Genomic DNA, 27,469 nt, shown 5'->3' with positions numbered 1-27,469 from the left:
TTATGGGGAAGACTGCCTCGAGGTGAAGCTTGAAGACTTGGCACTCTTTCCTCCTACCAGATGTTTGGCGCTACTTGACCTGGTGGGGGTCTCAGAGACCCCGGGGACGCTGTGGCCATCCTTGGGGGACTGGGCCTGCTGGGCTTCTTTCAGTTCCCTGACAATGAAAAAGGAAAAGTGTACATTCCTTGGTCCTAAATTAGAGATGATATTTATGATCAAAACCAGCATAGATTCTTCTTATTTCAGTATTTATAGAAACAAGCATGAACAATGCACAGAATAGAAAATTAACTCCTGTGATTATCTTTAGAAATGGCCAGTACACACATGCCTCAACACATTGCAAGTTTGCCTTCCTGAATTCTACTCATTGGGGCATAAATGGTCTTTAAAATTAAAGAGAAATAAGGAGACAACTCTACAGGGGTCAGCAAAGGATGGCCCATGGGTCAAATCTGGCCTGCCACCTGTTTTTGTAAATAAAGTCTTACGGGAATTCAGCCAGTCCCATTCATTTTTGTTTGGTCTCTGATCACTTTCATATCACTCCAGCAGAGTTGAGTCATTGCAGCTAAGACCATGTGGCCCACAAAGGATAAAATACTACCCTGGTCTTACAGAAGGGTGTGCCAGCCCCTGGTCTAGACAATTTCAAGAAGGCATCTGCCTCATCTCCATGATGAGTGCTCACTACTGGTAATGACCGATGACACACACCTGTACGTCGACAACTGGCTTCACAGATATACACACCACACCTTAAGGATATTTATAGTCCTGAGACAGCATATATATTTGTATTTTATTTGTTAGCAGAAATAGAGCAAAAAAAATATTAGGATTATTAGGAAGTTGCTTACAAGGAAGGATTACTTGACTAATGTCTTCATAGAGTTTACACAGCTCATTGCCAAGAAATTGGGGGAACTTTTCCAAGCTAATCATTCTAAGATGAACTGTGTATCCAAAACAAATTGGACTTAAGTATATTTTAGATAGTGGAAGTGACAAATAGAGTCAAGGGATTAGATCTGATAGTGCCTGAAGAACTATGGACGGAGGTTCCTGACATTGTGCAGGAGGCAGTGATCAAGACCATCCCCAGAAAAAGAATGCAAAAAGGCAAAATGGTTGTCTAAGGAGGCCTTACAAATAGCTATGAAAAGAAGAGAAGCTAAAGGCAAAGGAAAAAGGAAAGATATAGCCATTTGAATGCAGAGTTCCAAAGAATAGCAAGGAGAGATAAGAAAACCTTCCTCGGTGATCAATGCAAAGAAATAGAGGAAAACAATAGAATGAGAAAGACTAGAGATACCTTCAAGAAAATTAGAGATACCAAGGGAACATTTCATGCAAAGATGGGTTTGATAAAGGACAGAAATGGTATGGCCCTAACAGAAGCAGAAGATATTAAAAAGAGGTGGCAAGAATACACAGAAGAACTGTACAAAAAAGATCTTCATGACCAAGATAATCACAATCGTGTGATCACTCACCTAGAGCCAGACATCCTAGGATGCAAACTCAAGTGGGCTTTAGGAAGCATCATTATGAACAAAACTGGTAGAGGTGATGGAATTCCAGTTGGGTTATTTCAAATCCTAAAAGATGATGCTGTGAAAGTGCTGCACTCAGTATGCCGGCAAATTTGGAAAACTCAGCAGTGGCCACAGGACTGGAAAAGGTCAGTTTTCATTCCAATGCCAAAGAATGCTCAAACTGTAGCACAATTGCACTCATCTCACACGCTAGCAAAGTAATGCTCACAATTCTCCAAGCCAGCTTCAATAGTAAATGAACTGTGAACTTCCAGATGTTCAAGCTGAATTAGGAACCAGAGATCAAATTGCCAACATCCATTGGATTATCAAAAAAGCAAGAGAGTTCCAGAAAAATATCTACTTCTGCTTTATTGACTATACCAATGCCTTTGACTGTGTGGATCACAATAAACTGTGGAAAATTCTTCAAGAGATGGGAATACCAGACCATCTGACCTGCGTCCTGAGAAATCTGTATGCAGGTCAGGAAGTAGCAGTTAGAACTGGACATGGAACAACAGACTGGTTCCAAATCAGTAAAGGAGTACATCAAGGCTGTAGATTGTCACCCTGCTTATCTAACTCATATGCAGAATACATTATGTGAAATGCTAGACTGGATGAAGCACAAGCTGGAATCAAGATTTCTGGGAGAAATACCAATAACCTCAGATATGCATATGACATCACCCTTATGGCAGAAAGCAAAGAAGAACTAAAGAGCCTCTTGATGAAAGTGAAAGAGGAGAGTGAAAAAGTTGGCTTAAAGATCAACATTCAGAAAACTAAGATCATGGCATCCAGTCCCATCACTTCATGGCAAATAGATGGGGAAAGAGTGGAAACAGTGGCAGACTTTATTTCTTGGGGCTCCAAAATCACTCCTGATCGTGAGTGCAGCCATGAAATTAAAAGACACTTGCTCCTAGAAAGAAAAGTTATGAGCAACCTAGACAGCATATTAAAAAGCAGAGACATTACTTTTCCAACAAAGGTCTGTCTAGTCAAAGCTATAGTTTTTCCAGTAGTCATGTGTGGATGTGAGACTTGGACTATAAAGAAAGCTGAGCCCTGAAGAATTGATGCTTTTGAACTGTGGTGTTTGAGGAGACTCTTGAGAGTCCCTTGGATTGCAAGGAAATCCAACCTGTCCATCCCAAAGGAAATCAGTCCCGAATATTCATTGGAAGGACCAATGCTAAAGCCAAAACTGCAATACTTTGGCCACATGATGGGAAGAACTGACTCATTGGAAGAGACCATGATGCTGGGTCTTTTCATCTCCTTTTATATTTTCAACAATTCACTGGATGTAATAATTACTTTAAAATGCCTTCAGTATCCTGCTCAACCATCACTGCCTGACCTTTATAATACCAGGTCCATGCTATCTAATTAATTCCTACTTGTTAAATGAAGGAATAGATTAATAAATGCATGCATGAATACAAGCTTACATGCATAAGAAATAGGATTACTTCCTTAGGCTTAGAAAAATACCTCTTTCTTAAACATGGGCCAAAACAGAATTTTTTTCTGTTTTTTTAATTTATTTATTTTTACTTGAAGGATAATTGCTCCACAATATTGCATTGGCTTCTGCCATACATTAACATGAATCAGCCATAGGCTCTGTAACAATCAAGACAGAATATCTGCCTGCCCCATGATTTAATGGACTTCTAATAGGTCTCTTCCCAACTTAGTTATGGTTATCTTACTTTGGATAGTCATTCACCAGTTACTTGAATACTGTTGTCCCTTAGAATCCTAATTTTTCTTTACCAGTTGTATTTCCTTGCATTCATTTGCATTAACTGGAATTGTCTGTCTCAAGCTGTCTACTCACAGAGCATCCAGCCCCTTGTTACATAGGGCCCCTCTTTGTGGGCAGGAGCCTCACAGTCATTATGTTGGATTCCACTTGAATCCATAAAGAAGACACACCAGACCAGTTGTGTCACTGTGAGTACCACATAAATAGGTTCTTCCTCGACTCCAGCATCCAAAAATCTACCTTTCCAGCGTCGCTGTCTTGAACTTTTCCAAGTTCAACTGGTGCTGAAGCTCTTCTGTTTTCCCCAGGGAGGGACAGAGGACTCGACTCTTGGCCAGAGCTGCTGCAGACGGTCTCTCTGCTGGATCAGGGTGGATCATGCTCTGATGAGGTGGGACCAAAAGGGAGGAAACAGAAGCTTCACTCTTGGGAAAATCTCCCCACCCAACCAACTCCAACCCAGCTTCTGCTGGTGGGTTTTTTGAAACTCAATTCTCCTTTGTGCAAAGGGAGGAAATAAATGAAAACTTAGCTCCGCCCAGGACAGAAATATCATCCTTACGTGATAGCATCCATCATCCATACCTTTGACTTTCTCAAGTATCATCTTTTAAAGCTAATTGAATGATGAACTAGTCTAATACCTTAATTTTCAACAGAGGAAACTGAGGTCCTGCGATAAAGTGGCTTGTCCGAGTTATTGACAGGACCAAGACTAAAACCTGGGTTACCCAACTGCTAGCTCAGCTCACTACTGCCATCATGTGTCCATTTTTCACATAAAATTAATTAAGCATATCCCACCATGACAGTACTCCTACAGCCTTTGTCTTCAGAGGAGATCTGTAGCCTAAGATGACCGGAATACAGTAGAAAATACCTAAATATATACAGCAATTGGTGTCAAATAATGAAGAAAACACTGACCCTTCCATTGGAGGAGCAATGTTCAGAGTCCGCTCCACTACTTAGCACGTAGCCCTGAGCAAGTCACAAAACTTTGCTGAAACTCAGTCTTCCATTACTGGCATTTGGAAGAGCAATATTCACCTTCCGGACTGTTGTGAAAATTAAATGAATTAGCATATACTTATTACCTAGCACAGGACCAACACTGAGCTCCTCAGTAAGTATGCTGCTGCTAAGTCACTCCCGTTGTGTCCGACTCACCAGGCTCCCCCATCCCTGGGATTCTCCAGGCAAGAACACTGGAGTGGGTTGCCATTTCCTTCTCCAATGCATGAAACTGAAAAGTGAAAGTGAAAGTGAAGTCGTGTCCGGCTCTTAGCAACCCCATGAACTGCAGCCTACCAGGCTACTCCATCCATGGGATTTTCCAGACAAGAGTACTGGAGTGGGGTGTCATTGCCTTTTCCGCCGCAGTAAGTATAAGTATCAACTCTTAAGATTGACACATAGAAATAGGTGGACATCTGTTTGCCATTACATTAAAAAAAGAGAGAGAGACATTTCCATCTTCTCTTCAGTCCACAAGAGACAGCACCTTGAGTAGTTGGTGGAATTCCTTGGAGAGCTCCTGAGGAAGATCTGGAAGGTTCCCCTCACGAATGTGATGCCACTTGGCGCCGTTGGCGGGCAAAGACTCTGCTCCCGCAGCCACTGCGATGGTCAGCCCCAAGGCAAATATGTCTGCTTTGGGGAGGTGCTGATAATTCTTCAGAACGGAAGACAGGAAGGCTGGTTAGTTTGCCAAGAGAAGCAAGTCTAGACTAAAACACAACTGGCAAGAGAGAGTTGCTTGAACGCACATGTGGAGACAGAGTGGGGAGGTCGCATCTGCTGTGATTAGTAGTCTCTCTAGGGAAGACAGAGGACGGGCATCAATCCACCTGAGTAATACCGCCCTGGTCCTGGGAACCCAAAGCTGGTGCTCTGTGATGACCTAGACGGGTGGCATGGAGAAGGAGGTGGGAGGACATATGTATACCCATGGCTGATTCATGTTGACATACGGCGGAAACCATCACAATATTGTACAGTAAGTATCCTCCAATTAAAAATTAAATAAAATTTAAATATATATATATACTGCCCTGAAGAGTCAGAGGCAGAATCTTAGCACTCTTTTGCTCTCTCAGGCTCAAAGAGGCTTGAAACTTAGATTGACTGATCATAGAGAGAAAAGACTCCTCTTTTCTTCCCCCGACTAGTGGCATGATAAAGGTTGGGTTGGACCAATAAAGGCTTCCTTCCTGCTAGGAAATTCATAATGCTAAGAATTCTAAAAAATATTAGAAATAGCAAAGGACCTTTACAAAAACACAGTAAAAATGTTGATTAGTCCATTGATTGAGCCACCCTCTTTGCAGACATTTCAATGGACTATTAAAAACCCTTTGTTCCCCAAATCTATACCTCTTGCAAAATCTCATTAGCCAGGAAGCGACTGTCCCCCTCTTCCACTTTGGGATTGCTTATTGATGCTACATGACCCAAGTCACCTAAGAAAAGAAAAAGGAAGTTGAGTTCTTTCAAAGCAGGTTTTTCTTAAAACTGGAATAAATGGATTAGAGTCATCAGCATACATTTTGTAGGATTAGAGTATACCAATCAAGTTACAAAACAGACTCACCAATTTTATACATCACATCAGCAGAGAGAAACCAATCAGCTTCATTTTCAACCTCTTCCAGGACCACAGGAGAGTCACTTTGCATCTTATGACAAATGAAGATGTTACCTGAAAAGAAGTACAGAACTGTCGTAAGGAATGATACCTAGACCTTTTCACCTCCGAGATTCTTTTCTATAAATGACATTTCAGTCACCCTCCTCTTCTGTATGCAGGTAACAAGTCTACCAAGGTTTCTTTTCTTCCATGGAATCTCTCACACTACTTCAAAACAGCTCAGTGATTGACAATACCTATTTCAGTGGAACTTAAACCTCAAACCTCTTTGAAGAGGCTGGCGACCTCAATACAAAGAAATAATCAACAACACAGGATAGTAACAACATTTCCTTGCATTTCACATGAATGAGTGCCTTAACTAGGCATTTCTGCTCACTTTGATCCGTGCCAAGTTAGAAAGATTACCACTAGATGTAAATCGTCAGGATGCAGCCAGGATGCAGTCTCTTATCTATGCGGTAAATTCAATACTTATTTTCATAGTTGGGCTTCACTATCTGGGAGTCTTTTCTTTCTGTCCTCTAGGCCCAATGGGAAAGTAGTTAAAGCTGTTTTAACTGGAATGCGGGCTGGGGGAGAGGGACATGGAACCAATGAAAAGGATTCTGCCAGCTAACAGCATCTTTGACAGTCAAGCAGGTACAGATTCTGACAACAAAGGGGAAGGAATTAAACACGGCCAGAAGAGCAGACAGCTGTACTGACTGGGCTTCATGTCCAGGTGCACCATGCCGGAGTTGTGGATATATTTGAGCCCGAGGGAAATCTGCAGAAGGATGTCCTTGAGTCTGGGCTCTGGGAAATGATTGCCAGACTTCGCGTTTTCAGTTATTGCAGCCTGCAAGCTCCCGCCTAGGAAAAAACAACAGAATAACCCCATCGAATGAGAGGAAAAGGTGTGACTCTTATATGTGAAAGCCTAGTATGTATTCAATACATTGCTCATGAATGAACTCATTCAAACAAGTCTAAACTGCTTCAGTGTCGATGGGAAACATAGTATCAGCTCCCTATCAATCCCACAATCATACTGGAAAGAATAATTAAGGGCCTTTAAAGAGGAAAAGAAAATACTGTATCCTAGGTAGCCAATACATGGCTCTATTGCCTTGAGCATGCCCCCAACTAACATTTAAAAAGCTTCACCTTGCTATCAACAGACGATCAGTCAGGCCTAGTCAGTCAGCTACTGTGGTGTCGATGAATAATTCCATGTTGGTGTCAAGCTAGTGATTATAGGCCATCAGTAACTTTAATGTAATTGATTTCAAGTTTCCTTCCATTAAAATATATATCACAAAATAAGAACATTTAATGATGGCTGACCCAAAGAAAATATAAAACCTCCATGTACACCTAAACCCTCTTTGAGCCAATGTGTTTGTATATCAACTCTATCAATGTTGTCAATAAAAAGATAAGCCCTGAGCTCATCTGACTACCTGACCTCAGATGCCCCTGCCATAAAGTATTAGGATGCTTCTGAACCTTTTGATTCATTAATGAGCATTTGTCTGTAGCCTCCTCAGTCAAGTTAGAGAATTCTGGGGCCCCCGTCAGTTATAAGGCCTGTAACTCCCCACTTCAGGTGTCTATCAGAACAGTAGGGTCTGAGATGGTAACTGTACTTTTAAAGAAATCCATATTTAAAACTCTCCTATGTAAAACTGAATGTAAAGGTTGAACTGCCACATTCAAATAAATTCAGAAAGGAGAATTCAGCCCCTTTCAGAGACAAAAAAACAAAAACAAAAAAAAGGGCTAAAGGAGACTGGTTTTGTTTTTCCCTGGGAAACTACTTAGGAAAGAATTTATGAACTGTAGATGACATTAGAAAGGAAAAATAAGTAAAGAAAGAGTGCATTGGGGTTATTATAAACAAAGCCACCTTGAGGCTAAGTTTGCAGATGAGTTTATGAGATGTGACGGAGGAAAAGGGAGGTTGCATCAAGGCCCCTGGGTCTCCACTAGCCTGGCTGTTCCTTTAGGATGTGCCCGCAGCTCTTTCATCCTTCCTGTCCCATGGTCTGGCATGTAATCAGTATTTTCTGAACTGAATGTCTATCCTGGCAACAGAGGGGAAAGACTGAGTGAATGCCCCTATGCAATGTATGGAAAGAAATAAGCATCCTAAGTTACTTAGCATTCCTTTAATATGTTCCTTTAGATTATAAGCAGAGGGATTTCTAATCCCCTGAAGAGTGATGGGTATTTAGTAAGGGGAACTAGACCAGTGATAGCAGCACTTTCAGTTACTTAGAGTCTCTATAGTTAGTGTTAAAGTTAGGCAAGTGATAAAACAGTAGAAGAGAAGTTACTGAAAAGTACTCATTCATATGACGGTATTAGAATATCCTTATTTTGCTAGAGCTAAAACTGATTGTCCACACACTCTTACAGAACAGCATAATGAACTGTTCTTTACTAAAGAATATTAACAAGAAGTATCCATTGACAGGGGGCTTCCCCAGTGACTCAGATGGTAGAGAATCTGCCTGCCATGCAGAAGACCTGGGTTCGATCCCTGGATCGGGAAGATCCCCTGGAGAAAGAATGGCTACCCACCCCAGTATTCTTGCCTGGAGAATTCCATGTACAGAGGAACCTGGCGGGCTACAGTCTGTGGGGTCGCAAAGAGTCAGACATGACTGAGTGACTAACACGTTTCACTCCACTTTCACGCATTTACACACATAGCAATCCTGAGCGAACTGTAAACTTCATCCCTCCTAATTTCACCCGGGCGCACTGAAGCCTCAGTTCTGTAACCCAAGGTAGCCCCTGGCATTGGCTCGGTGCCTTAGGAGGTGCCCTAGGAGGAACACGGCCAGCTCCCGGGCAGTTCTTTTCAAACCATCTTTGTGAGATGAGTTGCTGAATTCCTTCCTTTAGATAAATGTACTTGTCCAACTTGGTAGGAGAAAAGATACTTCAGAAAAATATATCCTTGTTTTCCTGTCTGCTCATAAGACCTAACAGATGCCAAAACAAAGAAAAAGCAAATACCTTCTGACAGTGAAATGCAAAAAACCAGGCCAACAGTTCAACAGGACATCTTATTTATATATTTGTATTCTCACTATGTTACTTTGCTGCCAACGACACAAGCCTACTTTTCTGCTGGTAAAATTGTCCCTTATCTGGTGGGAAAATATAACCTGTATTCATGGTGTTCCAACTTCTGGAAGTCACATCACTTGAGCAAATGTGAGAACCAGTATTCTAGGGGATCATGCTCTGTAAAACTTCTATTCCAGAAGACGTCACAAGAAAACACTGCGATTAGGGAGAGATTGGGCTTCCCAGGTGGTACTAGTGATAAAGAACCTGCCTGCCAAAGCAGGAGATGTAAGACATGCGGGTTTGATCCCTGAATCAGGAAGATCCCCTGGAGGAAGGCATGGCAACCCACTCCAGTGTTCTTGCCTGGAGAATCCCATGGACAAAGGAGCCTCTGGGACTACAGTCCATAGGGTCACAAGGAGTCAGGGATGACTGAAGCGACTGAGCACCCACGCGCAGGGAGAGGGTAATTATCCAGCCCTGAGCCGGTCAGAATCCTGGTTGTTGCAGAATCAGCCGGCTACTGGAGACCTCTGATTTCTCAGGCTGGCCCAGAGGTGACTTATAGGGGACCTTGGCTAGGGTGGCGGAGAGGGCAGAAACTTGTGATTGGTTCAGGGTTTACGAGGGACAGGAGGGAAATCAGATGACTGTTAGTCTCTCATAGTTAAAATCTACGTTATCTACATCATCTAATTTATAATTGAAGTTAAAACCGTAACCATGCATGTTCCAGCCTGACTGCTATGAGAGTCTGGGTAGAGGGGTTTGGGCGGATATGGGTGGCTAAGGGTGGGTATGGGGAAACAGGGCATAGGATGAGAGGTGAGACAGAGGGGGAGAGGGATGATGTAGGAGCAGAAGGAAAGAAGCACCGGCTACCTAACACATACTCTGGATTTCTTATCCTTTATTTAGACCCACTCCAATATTCCTGCCTGGAGAATCCCACGGACAGAGAAGCCTAGCAGGCTACAGTCCATGGCACCGCAAGAGTGCGACACCATTTAGCGACTAAACCACCACCACCACCAGGAAAAGTCTCAACATGGATTATCCTCAACAACAAACAAGATTTGCGTGCATGCGAAGTCACTCCGGTCGTGTCCAACTCTGTGCGACCCCAGGCGCTGCAGCCGGCCAGGCTTCTCTGTCCGTGGGATGCTCCAGGCAAGACTACTGGAGTGGGTTGCTGAGCCCTCCTTCAGAGGGCCTTCCCAACCTAGGGATCAAACTTGAGTCTCTCACATCTACCTTCATTGGCCTGCGGGTCTTTTATCACTAGCACCACCCGGGAAGCCCCACGAAAGGGCGTGCTTTATTTTCCATCATCAGTTCACATTTGAAAGGCTCAATGTATGTGAATTACATTTTGCTAAGTCACAGTTACATTTGAGTTGGCAAGTATTGAGTAAAGTTAGCTGAAGCACCACGATGAACAAATACTAATTTCCCATAATATCTTATATCTAGTCCACACTCACTGCCTGGCTTTCAACGCCCACTGCAGGCTGCCCACACTTCACCTTGCTGGTCTAATTTCCTCCTACAGGGGTCACCTTAGTCTCCTTTCTATCTACTAGGCCAGACGCATGCCCAGTACCATGCTTCTAGCCTGCATGCTGGGCTTCCCTCTGCTTCCATAAACTCAAGGAATCCTTCTGCAAGTTCCCGTTCAAGTCTTAGCTCCTTCTTGAGATTTTCTCAGGCTATGCTAATAACAAGTATCACCATGTTCTTACTATGTATTGGGACTTAATGATGTGCTAGCATTTGACATACACTGTTGCTAATTCGCAAATGACTCCTAAGTAAATATTACTGTCTCTTTACTCAGTGAGATTAAATGATGTCTCAGTGATCCTGAGAGAAGTGAAGTGAAGTGAAAGTCACTCAGTCATGTTTGACTCTGCGACCCCATGGACTGCATAGTGCATGGAATTCTCCAGGCCAGAATACTGGAGTGGGTAGCCTTTCCCTTCTCCAGGGGATCCTCTCAACCCAGGCCTCCCGCATTGTAGGCAGATTCTTTACCAGCTGAGCCACAAGGGAAGCCCAAAAATACTGGGGTGGGTAGCCTACCCCTTCTCCAGGAGATCTTCCCCACCCAGGAATCAAACTGGGGTCTCCTGCATTAAAGGCCAATTTTACCAACTGAGCTATGTGACAGAGCTGGGTTTTGAACTCCAGTCTGCCGACTTTAAAGCCCAGGCCCATCCCACCACACACCCTGCTACCTTTGCTCACATTCACCCTCTCTGGCCATTTTGTGTGCTCACTATAAGAGAACAAGTGGAATAAATCTTCTTGAAGGTAAGGACTCACCTCACTCTACAGTATTTTGCACCCAAGAGCTTAATACAGTGTCAAGTCCGTAGAAGATATTCAAATGTTGAAAAGAATGAGATGATTTTGTAATAGATTGCTTCATCTTATTCTTTTTGAAAATTTGAAACTTTTACATTGTCCCAGTTAAAATTTTACATTGCCCACAAGTTAAAATTAGTTAGTTTTGCTTTATTGACTGATTTTTAAATTTGATATTATCTTTGTTAATAGGTAAATGTTATGGAAATAAAATCAATCTTCTCTATAGAGAGAGGGAAGAAAAAAAGATAGAGATTCTCAGGTTATGATAAGAGGAAATTAAGAGAAGATGATTTTAAAAAAAGGTCTCAACTACTCAATCACAAGTATAAGGAAAGGGTCCATTTTGTTTTAACCCAAGGAAACTATTAGAAAAAGGGATTTGGGGTGAGCTTATTAAAGAAAAAAACTCATGAAGTTCATATGTAAGGCTATGAGAAAAGCAGGCTATAAGGAAATAGCAAGGAAGATGCCAAATTATTATTTCATAGAATATGTGTACTACTGTCTATGCTTCTAGCATCTCATAATTGTTTACTTACCTACGTGTCAAAGTAATCATGTATACAGTGTTGAAACTTTATCACTGATCACTGTCCTCAAAAGCCAGGCTATCTGGTGGTAACTAAACTTACCCAAAGACAGACTGCACCATTAAAATAAAAAACTCAGGGTAGGTGTATATGTTGGGGGGGTGCCATGATCCAGTATTACTGGGGCTAAAATACGGATTGCAAAATGTGGCTGCATCCTAAAACGATGACAAGCTTCTATCCAATTGGTAGCACTTTCCTACTATAAAACGTTTTAATGAAAATGTATTTCCAAGAATAACAATACATAACTGCTGTTATGTAACCCCTTAATCATAGATAAGAACTATTAAATCATGGATTAGAAATATGTTAATCCAAAAGACCACTCTGTGATTTAAGTAGTCCAGAAAAAAGTTTTACTGGTTACTGTGTATACATAGTCCAGAAGGACCTAGGAGGATGTATCTGAAGTCACTAGATTTCAGTCCCAGCACCCCACCCATGCCCCTACTCTTGTGAGAACACTTAAAGCTCAAAGGTAAGAAGCAGCTAGAAACATGAACAATCCCCAAACACAGGAATCCACTTCAAAATCAAAAGTCAGCTATATAAGTCTACCACTCCCTCCTCCAAAATAGTAGAGACTATGGTTTATATCTTTTAGAGCACTTAGTAAATGGTAAAAAGATGATTTACCATTCAAACCACTAGTGTAAAAGTTTTCTAAGTATTAATTAAAGTGAGAAGGATGTGATAGCTCCTATGTACCAACTACACAGCAGCTTTGAAAGAAACACCTAAATAGCATAAGCCTGAAATTCCTTTCCAGCTCAACTCATTTCCTCCAGCTCTCTTGCTTCCAAGCAAAACAGCAGTACAGACTTTTAGGTATGATTTGCTATACCTGCTATCAAGTACAAGAAGGAAGCAAAGATTTTTTTGCGAAGACTTAAAAGCTAATCCTGCCTCTCCATAGATATGAGCCCCCATACTTACCATTGCAGTATTCATTTTGAATGATCATGTAGTCATCCTCTGCCCACGCAGAGTAGTAACGAACCACGTGGGGGTGGTGTCCCAGCACTGCATGGGCATAAACTTCATGCATAGCCAGATTCCTAAGAGATGGAAAAGCATTCAGGAAACTGAAAATAATACACATACAGATTTTTTAAAGATGAGCTATGAGGCATTATTCACAATGGCAGAACATTTATTGAATGCTCACTGCTTGCTTACTATCTTATCACATTTAATGTTTGTAATTCCTCTATATGATATAGTGACAAGGATGAAGCCTTTAAAAGGTTAAGTGATTGGCCCAAAGTCGAGCTGGTGATAATAGATCTAAGACCAGAGCCTTGCCTGTCCTGGGCCCAAGTTCACGGTTTTTTTTATTGAATAGGATATATGTAGAGAGGAATCTTAGGTGTCCATTATCTCAGGAGCAGAATTGTTTTGATTCTAATTTTCACAGCCTAAAAACCCTGATGGGCTTAACAAGAAATGGACTTGGTTGTGAATAATGTGATGGGCCCGCTCCCATCTCTATGAAAGTGAGACAGTTGCCATGTGTGTGGTCAGTCGCTCGGTCATGTTCGACTCTTTGCGGCCCCTTGGACTGTAGCCCGCCGGGCTCCTGTGTCCATGGAATTTACCAGGCAAGATTACTGGAGTGGGTTGCCATTTCCTACTCCAGGGGATCTGCCAGACCCAGGGATCGAACCCAGGTCTCCCGTTTCTCCTGAATTGCGGGCAGATTCTTTACCCACCGAGCTGACAGGGAAGCCTTGATAGTCAATACTAAACTCTGCTGGTATGATGTAGTCACAGGGACAGTCCCGAGGACAGATATCCATCATGGCATTGGAAAATCCAACACAAAAAAAAGCAGCAAAATATAGTGCTTGACCAATTTCAGTATATAAATGAAGAATTCCAAAGGCTAATTTCAGATTCAGCATTTTAGTATTATATTTCGCAGAGTTCACAAAAAGCAATGGCTGAATCTGAAAATATTTGTTTTCCTTGTGAAAAGGAAGAACTTTTGAACAATTAGTTCTAGGAATGAAATTTAAATTTTTGTCAGTTTTTCCTGGCTTGGAGTTTTTCAAACTTGACTATTGAATTTATTATTAATACAAAGTAGAGATAACCAGTGAGTTAGCAATAACTTGGTAGTATTTCTGATGAACTAAACAGATGCCAGAAGATCCTTTCCCAAATCCATTCATTAGAAAAAAAAAAAAGTAGTAAGACCAGTAGTAAAAGCCATGAAAAATTTTTAAAAAATCCAAACACACAACAGAATTCCAAATGCTCATGGTATATTTCAGGAAATAACTCATCTCTGGTCTTGAAAATTCAGAAAGGTTACAAATGTGAGACAACTTTCAGTGGTAAGGTTGACTTTTAAAAGTAGCAAATGACATCAGTGCTCTTATTCAAAATGTTTTGACAAATCCAAGTGTGTATTTCTAGTACATTTTAAAGGTACTCACTCATCTGATAATCCTCCCAAAGGTTTCGTGGAGCGTTTTATTGCATAAACACATCCATCCAGCCTCTTAATGCACTTGTAGACTGTACCAAAGTCCCCAACACCAATTTTTTCTACCTCCAAGAATTCTTTTTCATAGCGGGAAGCCATGTTGGTTTCTCGTAAAACACATCTCTGAAATATTTTAGCAAAAAAGTGAAATATTTTAGAATGAAATTTAGGCATATTATATCCCTCAATTTCCCTAAGTTTCCAAAAAGACTTCTGAGGCAAACCCATTGGATTCTGTCTGTGTCAATGTTCATGGTGGCAAGAACCACCCCCTCCCACCGCCCTGCCACAGTTGCTGACGACCTCCTCTGTGCTCTTTATAGCCTTCCACTCAACTCTGCACCGACACTTCTCTTGGCTAACTTATTAAATCTAACTCTCTATCATCTCCTCTGTCTGGGCATACTCTTCTTCCCTATGTTTGTCCCTAGAGGCAACAGTGCACCCATAGCCAGAGCCCCCGTCCTCAGCTGGAAGGAGTGGTGGGCTCTTGGAGGAGGATGCCAGACAAGCAGAACCTCTCTTTGACTCTTGTCTACTTGTCTCACACTCTGGCTGCTAATGTTTCATCTTAAGCGCAATAAACATACTTTTTAGTTTGCTTCCCACAAAACCTTAGTCTGGAGAACAAAACTGTCAAATTGATTTATTTCAGAATGTGTGCTCAGCTACAGCAACCGCTCCCCCTACTGGCCAACCGTGACATCACTCATTGCTCTGCTAAGTAAGGAACTCGAGCACGTCACTGAACTCCTGTATCCGTTTTCTCATTTATCAGATGAGGATCAGAGCAACAATGCCTCAGGGTCCTTTCAAATACTGCATGAGAATTACATATATTACAAACACATATAAATTCTCAATAAACAGGATCTCTGATGATAGAAATATCCATAGATTTATAAAAATCTCAGTCCAAACTGATTCATCTCTGTGAAATCACCTTTTCCCAGTATCTCCATTAGCAAGAACTTTTTCCATCTAACTTTAAATGTTTAAAAAATCTTGACCCTTAGCAGCTCTTCATTGTCAACATCCAGGCCCAATCAGTCTTCATCAACAAGATCTATAATTTCCCTTGCCCTTACCAGTCTCAGAGAGAAGGCAATGGGACTTCAGTGACAGTCCCACTCCAGTCCTCTTGCCTGGAGAATCCCATGGACGGAGGAGCCTGGTAGACTGCAGTCCATGGGGTCCCTAAGAGTCGGACATGACTGAGCGACTTCACTTTCACTTTTCACTTTCATGCATTGGAGGAGGAAATGGCATCCCACTCCAGTGTTCTTGCCTGGAGAATCCCAGGGCCGGGGAGCCTAATGGGCTGCCGTCTACCGGGTCTCAAGGAGTCCGACACGACTGAAGCGACTTGGCAGCAGCACCAATACCAGCCTTAAGCTCATGCGAGACCTTGCTCCACCTCTGGACTTGCTCCAGCTGCCAGTCCTTCCTCTGTCTCCTCTATCAGTAAAATTATTTTTGTGAAATGATGCCATAGAATGAGACAGACCTAATTGTTTCCCATGAGGAATCCTCACCTCTAATCAGAGGCCTGGAGGCTCTGCTGGTGCTTACCTGCTCCCTTAAATCCTCATCTCAGACACCAAGTACCAGCTTACTATCCATATCAGCCCTTCCCCATCCTCCTCCCTGCCCTGTACGGACACTGAACGTTATACTATCATGAAAACTTGCCTACGTCCAACATGCCATCTTAATGGCAATTTAATATTCTACTGATTTTATGCTCTAATTTAATTGACCATTCTTCTGTTATTGGATATTTGGTACTCCCCCTATTTTTTTTTTTTCTTTTTTTGCTCTTATAATCAAGGCTGCAACAAACATCTCTGGTGGTAATATTTACAGCACTATTTTCTTAGTTTGGATTATTAAATGAGGGATAATAGATCAAAGATTATGAACATTATAAAATCAACAGATACTGGCACATTTAAGAACTAAAATTTTTACATATAAACCTCTGGCTTTATGCTATTTTTCTGCTTTTTTTTTCTTTTTGGACCTTAAATATCTTGATGTTCCCTTTACTTCTGCACCCCAGGAATACAGAACTTTTCCCCAGATCAAAGACAGAAGCAGTAGCCTTGAATTTAAGACTAGTCCAAGGTAATGATTCAGCAGTATAGATGTCAGACACTGTCTGATAAAGTAACAACTAGCTAAGAATATAGACCTTGATTACAGTCCAGATAAATTCAGCTGCAAAACATATTTACTATAAGTGTCAAGGACTGGGAAGGGAGGGAGGAAGGGAGAAAGACGAGGTATTCGAATGAAACGGTTATGATACAACAGCTGGGCCAAAGAGCAGCGCTCACCTTAGCAGGCAGCCCTCGTTCTTCCTTGCCTTCTCCTGGGCTGGATTCCTCCCTTGGGGGAAAAAAAAAGATTATCAATGTATGATTAACACTTATGAACCGTGGTACTGTGCTAGGTTTGGGCACAGTACAAGTAAATAAGACAATTATTTTCCCTCTTCATCTATATTTAGAAGCAGGAATCAACAGAAGTTTTTAATACAAGAACCTAGGACAGTATCAAAAACAAGATATGAAGGATACTCTAGACAGTACTAGACACTCTGTTTTGAAAGTAAAAGCCTTTCCGCAAAAAAAGAGGATATGTACGCTGAGATTCCAAGAATGAGGAGGAACCAGCTAAGAGAAAAGAAAAAGGGTTGCAGACAAATAGACAAGGTATGCTGAGATGTGGAGTCAAGAGAGCTTACAGAACATGTGAGAAACTCTAAGAGCTGTTCACGCCCGCAGTATAGTGTGTCCCCGGCAATGTTTCTCTTCCCCAGAGCCCGGCCTGTCTTAGGTTCACAAGCTGACCGTAGGCATAGCAAAGTGCACTCTAATCCTAGCTAAGATGTTTTCAGTTACTTTTCAATAAGCTGAAGTCTCTGATGGATATTCTCTTTTGGCATGAGCAGATGAATTCTGGAATCTTTAAGCAAAATTTCAGTTTCTAGATCAATTAGGTTTCTTTTCTGGACAAGCACAGGGTCAAAATGGCAAGTGGAGGACATTATACTCACACAAAGAAATTGATGCAGGCAAACTTGTGACTTAAATTTAATACTACATCCTAATCTTTATAAAATAACAACAACACGATGAAAAAGAAGGGAAAATACCCTCTCAGAATCACTAAGTGATTTTACTAAAGTGTCATCATTTTCAGGGCCAGGAATTCAAATCAGCAGTCTTTTCCTGCTAGCTTCAGTGACAGATGAATCCGTTCACTCTGCAGGTTTACAAAGCATCCTGAAGAGCTAAAAACCAGTGGAATACGCAGTAACAAGAATAGATCCAGCGTACTTGTGCTCGAGTCCTATTTACTTAAGACCCAAGAAACAGTATTGAGTAAAACCTGTTCTGGCTACAAGGTTGATTAATATGGCGTCACTGATTCCAAAATAACACAACACATTAAATGCTCTATATACTTTAAGATTGTTAGCTCTACCTTTATTTTGCCAAGTACATCTGAGCACAAAAGACTGGCCTGTTTTAGAGGTGCTTCCATTCTATTAAAAAAAAAAAAAAAAAAAAGGCAGCACTGAAGAAATGTCCTTGAGGGCTTCCCTGATGGTCTTGTGGTTATTATTGCTCACTTCATTAAAGGGAGCACGGGTTCTCCCATCCCTGGTCAGGGAACTGAGATCCCACATGCTGCCAAAGATGAATAAATAAAAATAAAAGCAAGTACCCCTTCACTCCCTCACATTTGGGTAGGGTCACTTAAAAAAAAAAAAAAGCCCCTGAGTAATCTGCAAACTCCTTATTTAGGCAATTTCTCACATTGAGTGACCTTTGTAGAATACTGCAGTCAGCTGTCCCTTTATTAGTGCCTCCAAAAGCAACACTCTTTTTCTCTTCAGCCAATCATCACCTGCAGAGGAGTTCAAATTCTGGCTCTGCAGCTCTCATCGCCAGTCATGCCACTGGATTCAAAACAGCAATGTACTCTCTGAAATGAGAATGACACCTTCCCCAACTGCTAGCCTCGTAGTAACCAGAGGGGACCCCTTGAGAGCAATTCCACTGCCCGTTTGACTTCCTAATATAAGTCAGACTTCCTAATATAAGTCTTCACTTACTCTGCTCTGTTCTTTCAAAGAGAAGGCATTTTACTGTGCACTTTGTTATGGAAAGGTGTTAGGATCTCTGTGATGAAGAAGGTTATAGCCAACACTGACATTTAGGAAGGAGGAGATATATAAACACGATGTTTATCATTTAAAGAGACATTGCTTATTGCTAGTCTTTAACACTCTCCTTTCCTTTCGACAATAGTAAGACCAGTTCTCAAGAGTCATAGCAACAGGACACTTACAGATCGCCTCGGGTTTTCCTCTTGCCATTGGATATAAGGAATTGTTTTCTATAGGACTCCGGAGTGAAGGGATTAATGTTGACCAGAGCCAGTGAGGTCATCTCATCGATGAACGGGCCGGGTGTGAGCTTCAGATGCTTAGAGCTTCGGGGGAGAGGCTTCCCTGTTGAAGAAATCATTGACTGGCTCACCTGACCCTGAATGAGGATGACAAAAGACAAATCAGAATGGAGTTAATTAAAAAAAAAATGGTTCTGTATCAGTTAGGTAGGTAGTTAACATTTCAACCAAAAAAAAGTTATTGCTGAAAGGAATCTTCGAGGGTACCTGGTACAATGGAAACTAGTTGCATGGTAACTAGTCCTCTTGTGAAAGATACAGATCCCCAGACTACCTCTAGATATTTTGATTCATGGGATCCACACAGCAATCTGTACTTTTATTTTAATGTTTTTTTTTATTGTGGTAAAAGTCACTGAATATAAAAAATACTATTTTAACCATACTTAACTGTATGTTACATTCAGTATGTTCAGTGGCAGTAAGTACATTCGCATTGTTGAACAACTCTCAAGCAATCCGTTCTTGTGTCAACTTCCACTCCCTTCCCCTGGGCGATTCTGTTAGCCAGCTGTGAGACCACCAGTTCTAGTTCTACCTCCAGCTTTTTAAAGGTGACATTGAAGCTTAGACAAACAATGACTCTAAAAGCCCCGGCACTTTGGTTCCCAGAGCGTGTACTTTAATTTCCCCTCACTTTTTCATCCCAATATTTGTTTGTTGACTGCTAAGTAGCAGGTGAGCTTCCCTGCTCAACCGGTAAAGGATTTGCCTCTAATTCTGGAGACCTGAGTTCTTGCTGGGCTAGGTGCTGAAGGATGAATTCCAGCTTTTAAAGAACACGAAGTCCACTAGTCCACAGCTTACAATCACTTTGTAAGGGGGAGATTTCATAAACTAAGCATGGAAGAAGTTTCCAATTCCACTTAAAATGTAGCACCAGTTGAGAGGAGCTCCATGAAATGGAGTAGAGAGATTGAAAAGGAATAGTCTAAGCCCTTCAGATGCAAGGCTCTGCAGGGGCTGTAACTAGCATACTAACCCATAGGAAAATGTGCAGGACTTACCACTCCAAGTGGGGTACAGTGAAAGGGCACCAGCCCAAAACACAACCAGAATTAAATCAAACCACAGAGGTTAAGAAATCAAAGAATTCTGATGAGACAGCAGAATGCCATTATGACCTAAGCACCAGGGGCCAGAGGAATGGCTATGTTATAGATTCAAGAGGACAGTAGTAGACCCCAGGGCCAAGATATTACCTCACAGTATAATTACTGTGGGCTTCCCCAGTGACTTAGATGGTAAAGAATCTACCTGTAGTGCAGGAGACCCACGTTCAGTCTCTGGTCAGGAAAATCCCCTGGAGAAGGGAATGGCTACCCACCTCAGTGTTCTTCCCTGGAGAATTCCATGGACAGAAGAGCCTGGCGGACCATGGTCCACGAAGTCACAAAGAGTAGGACACAACTGAGTGACTGACTATAACCATTGCATTGTGAGGCTCTTTCAAAAAGAATTCTACCATTTTGATTGTCTCTGCCCATGACTTTTGAGTGTAGAAGCTGAAGCTACATTACAACACGACTCACTACATAATGTAATTAAAGACATGAGTCTACAAACAATGTATCCTGAACTTATTAATAAATACTCATTAAATGATTGATAGAAGCAGAAATGAAGGAAGCAACATAGTAACCTAACATTGTTTTAAATGAAGAAAAAATTGACCCTCAGTGAAGAGTTTTGATAAGGGCTTACATAGGTCTTAGAGTTCAGAGGGTCAGCAACCTCGGGGCTATCATTATTCAAAGCCATCAATGACAAACAACTTTCCTATAAGTTTACTGTAAGGATTGAGTATTGGTTCAAAAGAAATAAAACTATACAATATGGTATTTCTCAATGGTCAATGTGATTCAGGAAGTGAATTTAGAATTATAGTAAATCATTTTCTGAAACTTTTTTTTTATGCTGATTATCACAGAAAATAAAATACACCTGTCACATATGAAACAGTAGGGCACCAACTCCTGGAACAGTTCACATAATTCCAGTTGCTACAATTCAAGGACAACAAAAACGGCCTAGAAACTTTTCAGCTAAAAGTAAGGAAAAGTGTTCATATCAAGGAAGACAGTACCAGAATTCCTAGTCTGGAAATATGAAGGCTGATAGATTTTTGTGAACTCCACTTAAAATATAGAGAAAGACATTAATACATATTTTATTGCCAGAGTGATAGAATTATGAGTAATCCTTTTGAAATCTAAAAGAACACAATTTGCAAGAAGATTCATGATGAAAATGAGTTCTGCCTGGAAATAAAACAGACTGGAAACATGGAAAGATGACCAGGTGGGAAGTAAAAGTGTGTCCCAGCGAGTGTAGCTAGTTCTATGTAAGTAGCAGCTCTTATAACAGGCAATTAAGAGAAAGAAAGGAAATTTGGGGAATAGCTCCTTGACCTCTGAAGACGGCGAGAGAAGGTGGCTGCCTCCCGTAAGGCACAGCATCACAGGGAAAGACTTTGAAGGCCCAGCACGAACTGTTAGCTTCCTGATGCTCGACTCGCTGCTACAGCATTCCTACACTAGTCAACTAGTGTTCCATGCATTTAGCCACAGGGAACTTACTACCTGCTAAGGAAACTCTTCTATATCTAGATGATTCTACTAGGAAGTCCTTATGATGACCTGGCCATTTCACATAATTTCTGGTCCTATCCCTGTAGCAAGGCTGAATTAAGCCAATCCTCCTTTGCTCTGCATTCCTGTCTTTAGTGCTGTGTACTCAGTCATGTCCAAGTCTGTGCGATCCCATGGACTGTAGCCCACAAGGCTCCTCTGTCCGTATTTTCCAGGCAAGAACACTGGAGTGGGTTACCTTTCCCTTCTCCAGGGAAGCTTCCCGACCGAGGGATCAAACCCACATCTGCTATATCTCCTGCACTGGCATGTGGATTCTCGACCACTGAGCCACCCGGGAAGCCCATCTTTAATACAACATCACCAATTACCATCACCCTGGCCTCTCTCCTCTGATCTTGATCCCAACTATATTTTTCATAAAGTGTGTGCTTTTTCAGTTGCTTCCCAGTTTCCCTGCCAAGCTCTGTTCTCTTTCTGTCCCTTAAATCTTGGTATTTCTAGAGTTCCTAACTTGTACCGCTCTTCTTAGTCTGGCAGACAGGTTACATAAACTTAAACACACCCATGGCTTCAACAGCTTCCTAAATGCCGGTGACATCCAAGTATAGCTCCCCAACTGGGGTTGTTTTCCTGCAGTGCAGAGCCATGTATCCAACAACTTACACCATATACCTCCTCTCCAAACCTATACCTCCTCTAATGTCACCTACCTGATTTAAAGTACCATCTACTCAATCAGACAAGCAGGAAGCCTCACAGCCCCTGAGACCCCTCCTTTCCCAGCAACCCCTCCATCAAGTCAGTTACCAATTCCTAAACATCTCTCAGCTTACCACAGTCCACCACTGTCCTAGTTCAGGCCTTTTTGAGAAAAGGCCCTTCTCTTTTCTCAACAGATCTATTGTGAACACTGCCCTGCCTCATTGGTCTCTCCCACTCCTTTCCATCCTTCACATGAAAGTCATGATTTCTCAAAAACAGCCTCTGGCCAAAACCACTTAATGGCTCTCTCAACACTTTCAGGGTAAAATCTTGGTCTAGCTCCTACCTACCTACATACCTACCTACTCTGGCCCCACTACCTGCCCTCTTGCACACCCAGACCGCTGCTGCTCTGAATAACATAGTTTTCCAGCTGTGGCATGATCTTTTCCCTCCAGGACTTGGTAGATATTTTTCCCTTGACCTTGAGTTCTCAATCCTTCTCTTCCTAGCAAACTCCAACTCATTCTGTAAGATTGCTCTCAAATATTGCTTTCTATGGAAGGGTTTCCTGGCTATCTTGAGACTTAAGGTCTCATTAGTTTTCACCACACTCTACCACTCCTTAAGTTCACCTGCTCTGAACTTATTATTGCTTACTTTTGTATATCTTTTTCAATCTATCTCAAAAAATGATGGAAATAAAAACAAAATTAAACAAATGGGGCCTAATTAAACTCAAAAGCCTTTGCACAGCAAAGGAAACCATAAACAAAACCAAAAGACAGCCCTCAGATAGGGAGAAAACGTTTGCAAATGATGCAATCGACAAAGAATTTAGCCTCCAAAATTCACAGACAGCTCGTGAGGCTTAATATCACTAAAACAAACAATCCAATCAAAAACTGGGCAGAAGACCTCAATAGACATTTGTCAAAAAAAGACAAACAGATGACCAAGAGGCACATGAAAAGATGTTCAACATCACTAATTATTAGAGAAATGCAAGTCAAAACTACAATGAGCTATTGCCTCACACCATTTTGCAGGCACTTGTTGAGGCAGTGAATGGCTTATCAGCAGAAGGTCTGCTAACTTATCAAGGTGTTCAAAGTTTTCAGTGAATGGAAGAAAATATACATACCATGTCATTTCCTTGCCTGTACACTCTTGCTCAGAACCGTATGCTCTCAATCCGCTCTTCCCCAATTGCCATGTGTTAAAACCATACCAACTATCATTAACCTTCTTATACTTGCTTTAAGTTCATTTCTTTTCTGACCAGCCAGTGAGAAACAATCTACCCAGAGAACTCTGACCACGCTTGAATCACCTACCACGTGGTATCTGCAGACATATCTCCCCTCCTGGAGACTGCCATATGCTCCCAGACCACAGTGGGTTCTCAAAAAATAAATGGATGATTGATTGGTTATAGGGACCATTGAAAAACCCACAGATGGATGAATGAAGGTATGAAAGTAATTTGTCTACCACTCAGACAAGAAGCCTGGTATTTCCTGGTAGATGTGGCGACCACCCTCGGCAGGTACAAAGGAGACCTGCTGACGGTGACTGTGCTGCCAGCAGAAGCAGAGATGTTATTACCATGATCTTAATTGCCTCAAGCCGAGCCAGCAGGAAGCAGAGCTAATTCCAGGCCTAAGGCTCTTGTGGCATGTCACCAGTCTAGACAGAGGTACCCCTGCCCAATCCTAGCTTTAATAGTATGAACGATGTAATAGGAGACCAAGCACAGCAAAAAAGAAAGGAAGATGCTTTTTGCTTGTTTGCCATCCTCAGCTTATAAAGTAGTATCAACATTACCTCTTATTCACCTATAAGAGCCTGTTCATCACTAGACCAAGAAAGGGTGAGGACTTCTTTCTGAAAAGAGCATCAGCAAAGATATATACATATATATATATATGTTCAAACAGTGAAGTATACATATTAGGCAATAATAGTAAATAATCACAGGAAAATAGAGCCAGTTGGCGTAATGTAAAGAACAATAGAATAAGCTCCAAAGATTGTGTATCCAGTCCTTTTGCTGCCATTGGCTGAGTAACAGGCCAGTTCCTCTCCTAAGACCTTGGTTTTCTCATAGGTAGAGTACAGGCCGGGCTTCCCTGGTGGCTCAGTGGTAAAGAATCTGCCTGCCAATGCAGGGGACATGGGTTCGATCCCTGGGTTGGGAAGATCCCCTGGAAAAGGAAATGCAACCCACTCCGGTATTCTTATCTGGAAACCCCATGGACAGAGGAGCCTTGTGGGGATCACAAGGGTTGGACTTGCCTTAGCGACTAAACAATAACAGTACAGTCTGGCCTATAGACCTTTATTTTTTCCAGCTCCAGTATTCTTTCACTAGGAACGTTTTCCCCATCCAAGATTTATCTGGGGCCTACAGCAATGGTTTTGAGTAGACAGCTGGAAAGACACTTAATTCTGTGTTCTGGTATCTTTCAACTCTTCTTCATTTTCACCAGCAAATACATAATTGAAGACATATACAGAGCATGAAGCACATCTGTGACACACCCAGGACTGCACCCTCATTCTCTATCAGCTGAGCTTAAGAAACACAGGCCCAGGTGGCCTGGCTCCCGCTCCCCCCATCGCGGACTTACTTTGGGAGTGAAGGGGCTCTCACAGTGTGATGGCCTGCTCTTGTCTGGTGGGGCTGGTGGTGTTTCAGGGAGTGCGAGAGAGTGTGATGCTGGAGTCCCGAGACGCTGGCCTGGACTCGCTTGGTCTCCTGCATGAAATGCGCTGAGGTCATGTTTGTTACTAAGGGGCGTCCTGGGAGGTGTGAGCTTCGCCTCTGGATCCTGACCTCTAGGCCTCTCTGGGGTTTGACTCTGGGCCTCCTCGCCCTCCTGGGCTCGCTTCTGCCCCCCGTTCTCATGCTCCTCTTCACAACAGGAGAAGTTTAACTTCTGCTTCAGTCTTTTATTCTCATCGTTGTCACCCATCTCAGCTGAAGAGCTTTACCATCTGGGCAAGAGGGCCTAGCAGGAGGAAACACGCTACTGAAACAGGAGGAGAAAGAACGAAAGCTGACACGTTCCCCAGTCCCAGCCCTGCTTTCCTTCAGCCAACTAACAGCTACACGGAGACACGCCATTGGTTTTCTCACTTAAGTACCATGCACCCGTAAGATCTCAGCTTCTCCCTATTTCCATTCTGATTAAAGAAGGCTGCAGTAACATTTTGAGCAATTAAATCCAGTTTACGTATAAAACTCCCACAGTCTCCCTGAACCCACGTGCTACCAACTACTAGGGAGAGACACTTGGATTCTTTGCTCTGGCATGGGTTTAAACATACACATCGGATCTGTAATTTTACTTAACAATAAAATGCTACAACAAATTTTTTTAAAATACATATTTGCTAATTAAGAACAAGCTCATTATTGGAAAGACATCATTTTCACTCTTTTCTACCTACCAGTTAGAAATATGGTCCTCTTCTCTCCCCTACTCACCACCCACCCAGTGACTAATAGCAGTTCCTTAGAATTCAGTATCACCGGGATAGTATAATGATTAAACAGCAGCTAACATATCTTGGCTAGAGTTCATCTCTCTAATAGATACACACCTGAGATCTCTACCAGATACACCTGTCCTAATTCAGGCATCTCCACACCCTCCTCTCACCCCTGGGTATGAGCAGTTAAAGCGTTAAGAGAACCAGACACATTTTTATATCAAAATAAAAAAGGGAAGGTAGAAAGATCAGCAACACAGAGACAGATAAATGTATTACTAGAAAATGGTGACTACTTGGGCCCCAAATGCCTTATTTTGTAAAATGTATTTCCTTACCATTTAGATATCTTTTACATACATTATTCAATTTCTTTCTCAGAGTGGCCTCTGTGGGGAGGGTAAAAGTAAAAAATGCTTTGAGGAGCAAAATAAGGCCACCAGTATCATTTTATAGGAGAAACCATGTGAAAGGCAATCTGTGAAAAAGGAAAATGATGTAATGAGACCCTGGTGCCCTCAGGGGAGACTCTGGAGGGACTGGACATGAGGAATTATTTGCATGATAGATGTGGACCCAAAGCGAGAGAGCTGGTGGGAATGATTTTGCTGTTAGTTGTTTTAATTTGGCTGTGCTGGGTCTCAGCTGTGGCAGCAAACTCTCAGGTGCAGCAAGTGGGATCTAGCCCCCTGACCAGGGATCAAACCTGGGTCCCCTGCATTGACAGTGGGGATTTTTAGCCACAGGACCCCCAGGGAAGTTCTGGGTTTGGTCTTGAATGAAACAAACTCACTGTCCCATCTCTTGATTGTCTTTGGTCACCCATTACTTGGCACCCACCTTCCACCTTCTCTCTCTTTACCAATCCCTCCACTCCTTTCTCCCCTCTCACTCCCTTCCTATTCCCCACCTGAACTCATGAGGAAGTTAATCCAAGAGAAGAGTAACTGGGGGTATATGAAAGTGTCTTTTTAGCTAAATGCCTTCTCATGTCCCAGCTTTTGAGGTGTGCACACCACCCAAGCCTTCTTTTGTCCTTCCCAGTCCCTCCTGCCAAGCCGACTTTCCAGATCACTCAACAGGGTAGCTCCCTGCTCACCTTGGTCAGAGATTTGGCATCCCACAGATTTCCCTGGTGGCTCAGATGGTAAATAATCTGCCTGCAATGCAGGAGACCTGGGTCCGATCCCTGGGTCTTCAGGAAGATCCCTTGGAGAAGGAAATAGCAACCTACTCCAGTGTTCTAGCCTGGGGAATCCCATGGACAGGAGAGCCTGGTGGGGTGCATGGGGTCACAAGGAGACGGACATGACTGAGCAACTAATGTTTTCACATTTTCACAAAGAAGTTCCTCTTAACTGAGATTCTGGGCTTTGGAGTTGGGTTCTTGTTTACAAACCAGGAGGCCATATGATATAATTCCTTCACTACAGCCTTGGTGCCGATCAGTTTTCCCCTCTTGAGGTCTTAACTAGTCATTCTCACCTCTCCAGGCCAGCTGGAGACTGCCTCTGCTCTTGGGTGGGTTGGGACTAACCTGAAACAGTCTGGATCACAGGCCTGCAGGCAGAGCACAAGGCTGGGGTGTTTGTTTTCACCATCACCCTTGCCTTTCCTCTCTGCCTTGCTAGAATTCTCAATTACCTTTCTCTAGGACTGCACTGTTTGCCTAGGGCGGCAACTATGCCATCGTGATGACTTA

At 42.3% G+C, this 27,469-nt stretch overlaps 1 protein-coding gene across 1 annotated transcript; it reads right to left on the bottom strand.

Moving 5' to 3' along the window:
• WEE2 (WEE2 oocyte meiosis inhibiting kinase) lies at nucleotides 1-25,247 on the bottom strand. Its single transcript, XM_065939784.1, has 11 exons — nucleotides 24,903-25,247; nucleotides 18,854-19,050; nucleotides 16,831-16,882; nucleotides 14,442-14,614; nucleotides 12,937-13,058; nucleotides 6,680-6,826; nucleotides 5,915-6,022; nucleotides 5,698-5,783; nucleotides 4,826-4,996; nucleotides 3,562-3,704; nucleotides 1-157 (listed from the first exon to the last, which is right to left on the bottom strand). The coding sequence occupies exons 1-11, from the start codon at nucleotides 25,245-25,247 to the stop codon at nucleotides 1-3; spliced, it is 1,701 nt and encodes a 566-aa protein (XP_065795856.1).
• Nucleotides 25,248-27,469: the final 2,222 nt, after the last annotated feature.

Source organism: Muntiacus reevesi, chromosome 6 (assembly GCF_963930625.1).
Source record: "Muntiacus reevesi chromosome 6, mMunRee1.1, whole genome shotgun sequence".
Taxonomy (NCBI): Eukaryota; Metazoa; Chordata; class Mammalia; order Artiodactyla; family Cervidae; genus Muntiacus; species Muntiacus reevesi.
This window is presented reverse-complemented; position numbering and strand designations above follow the sequence as displayed.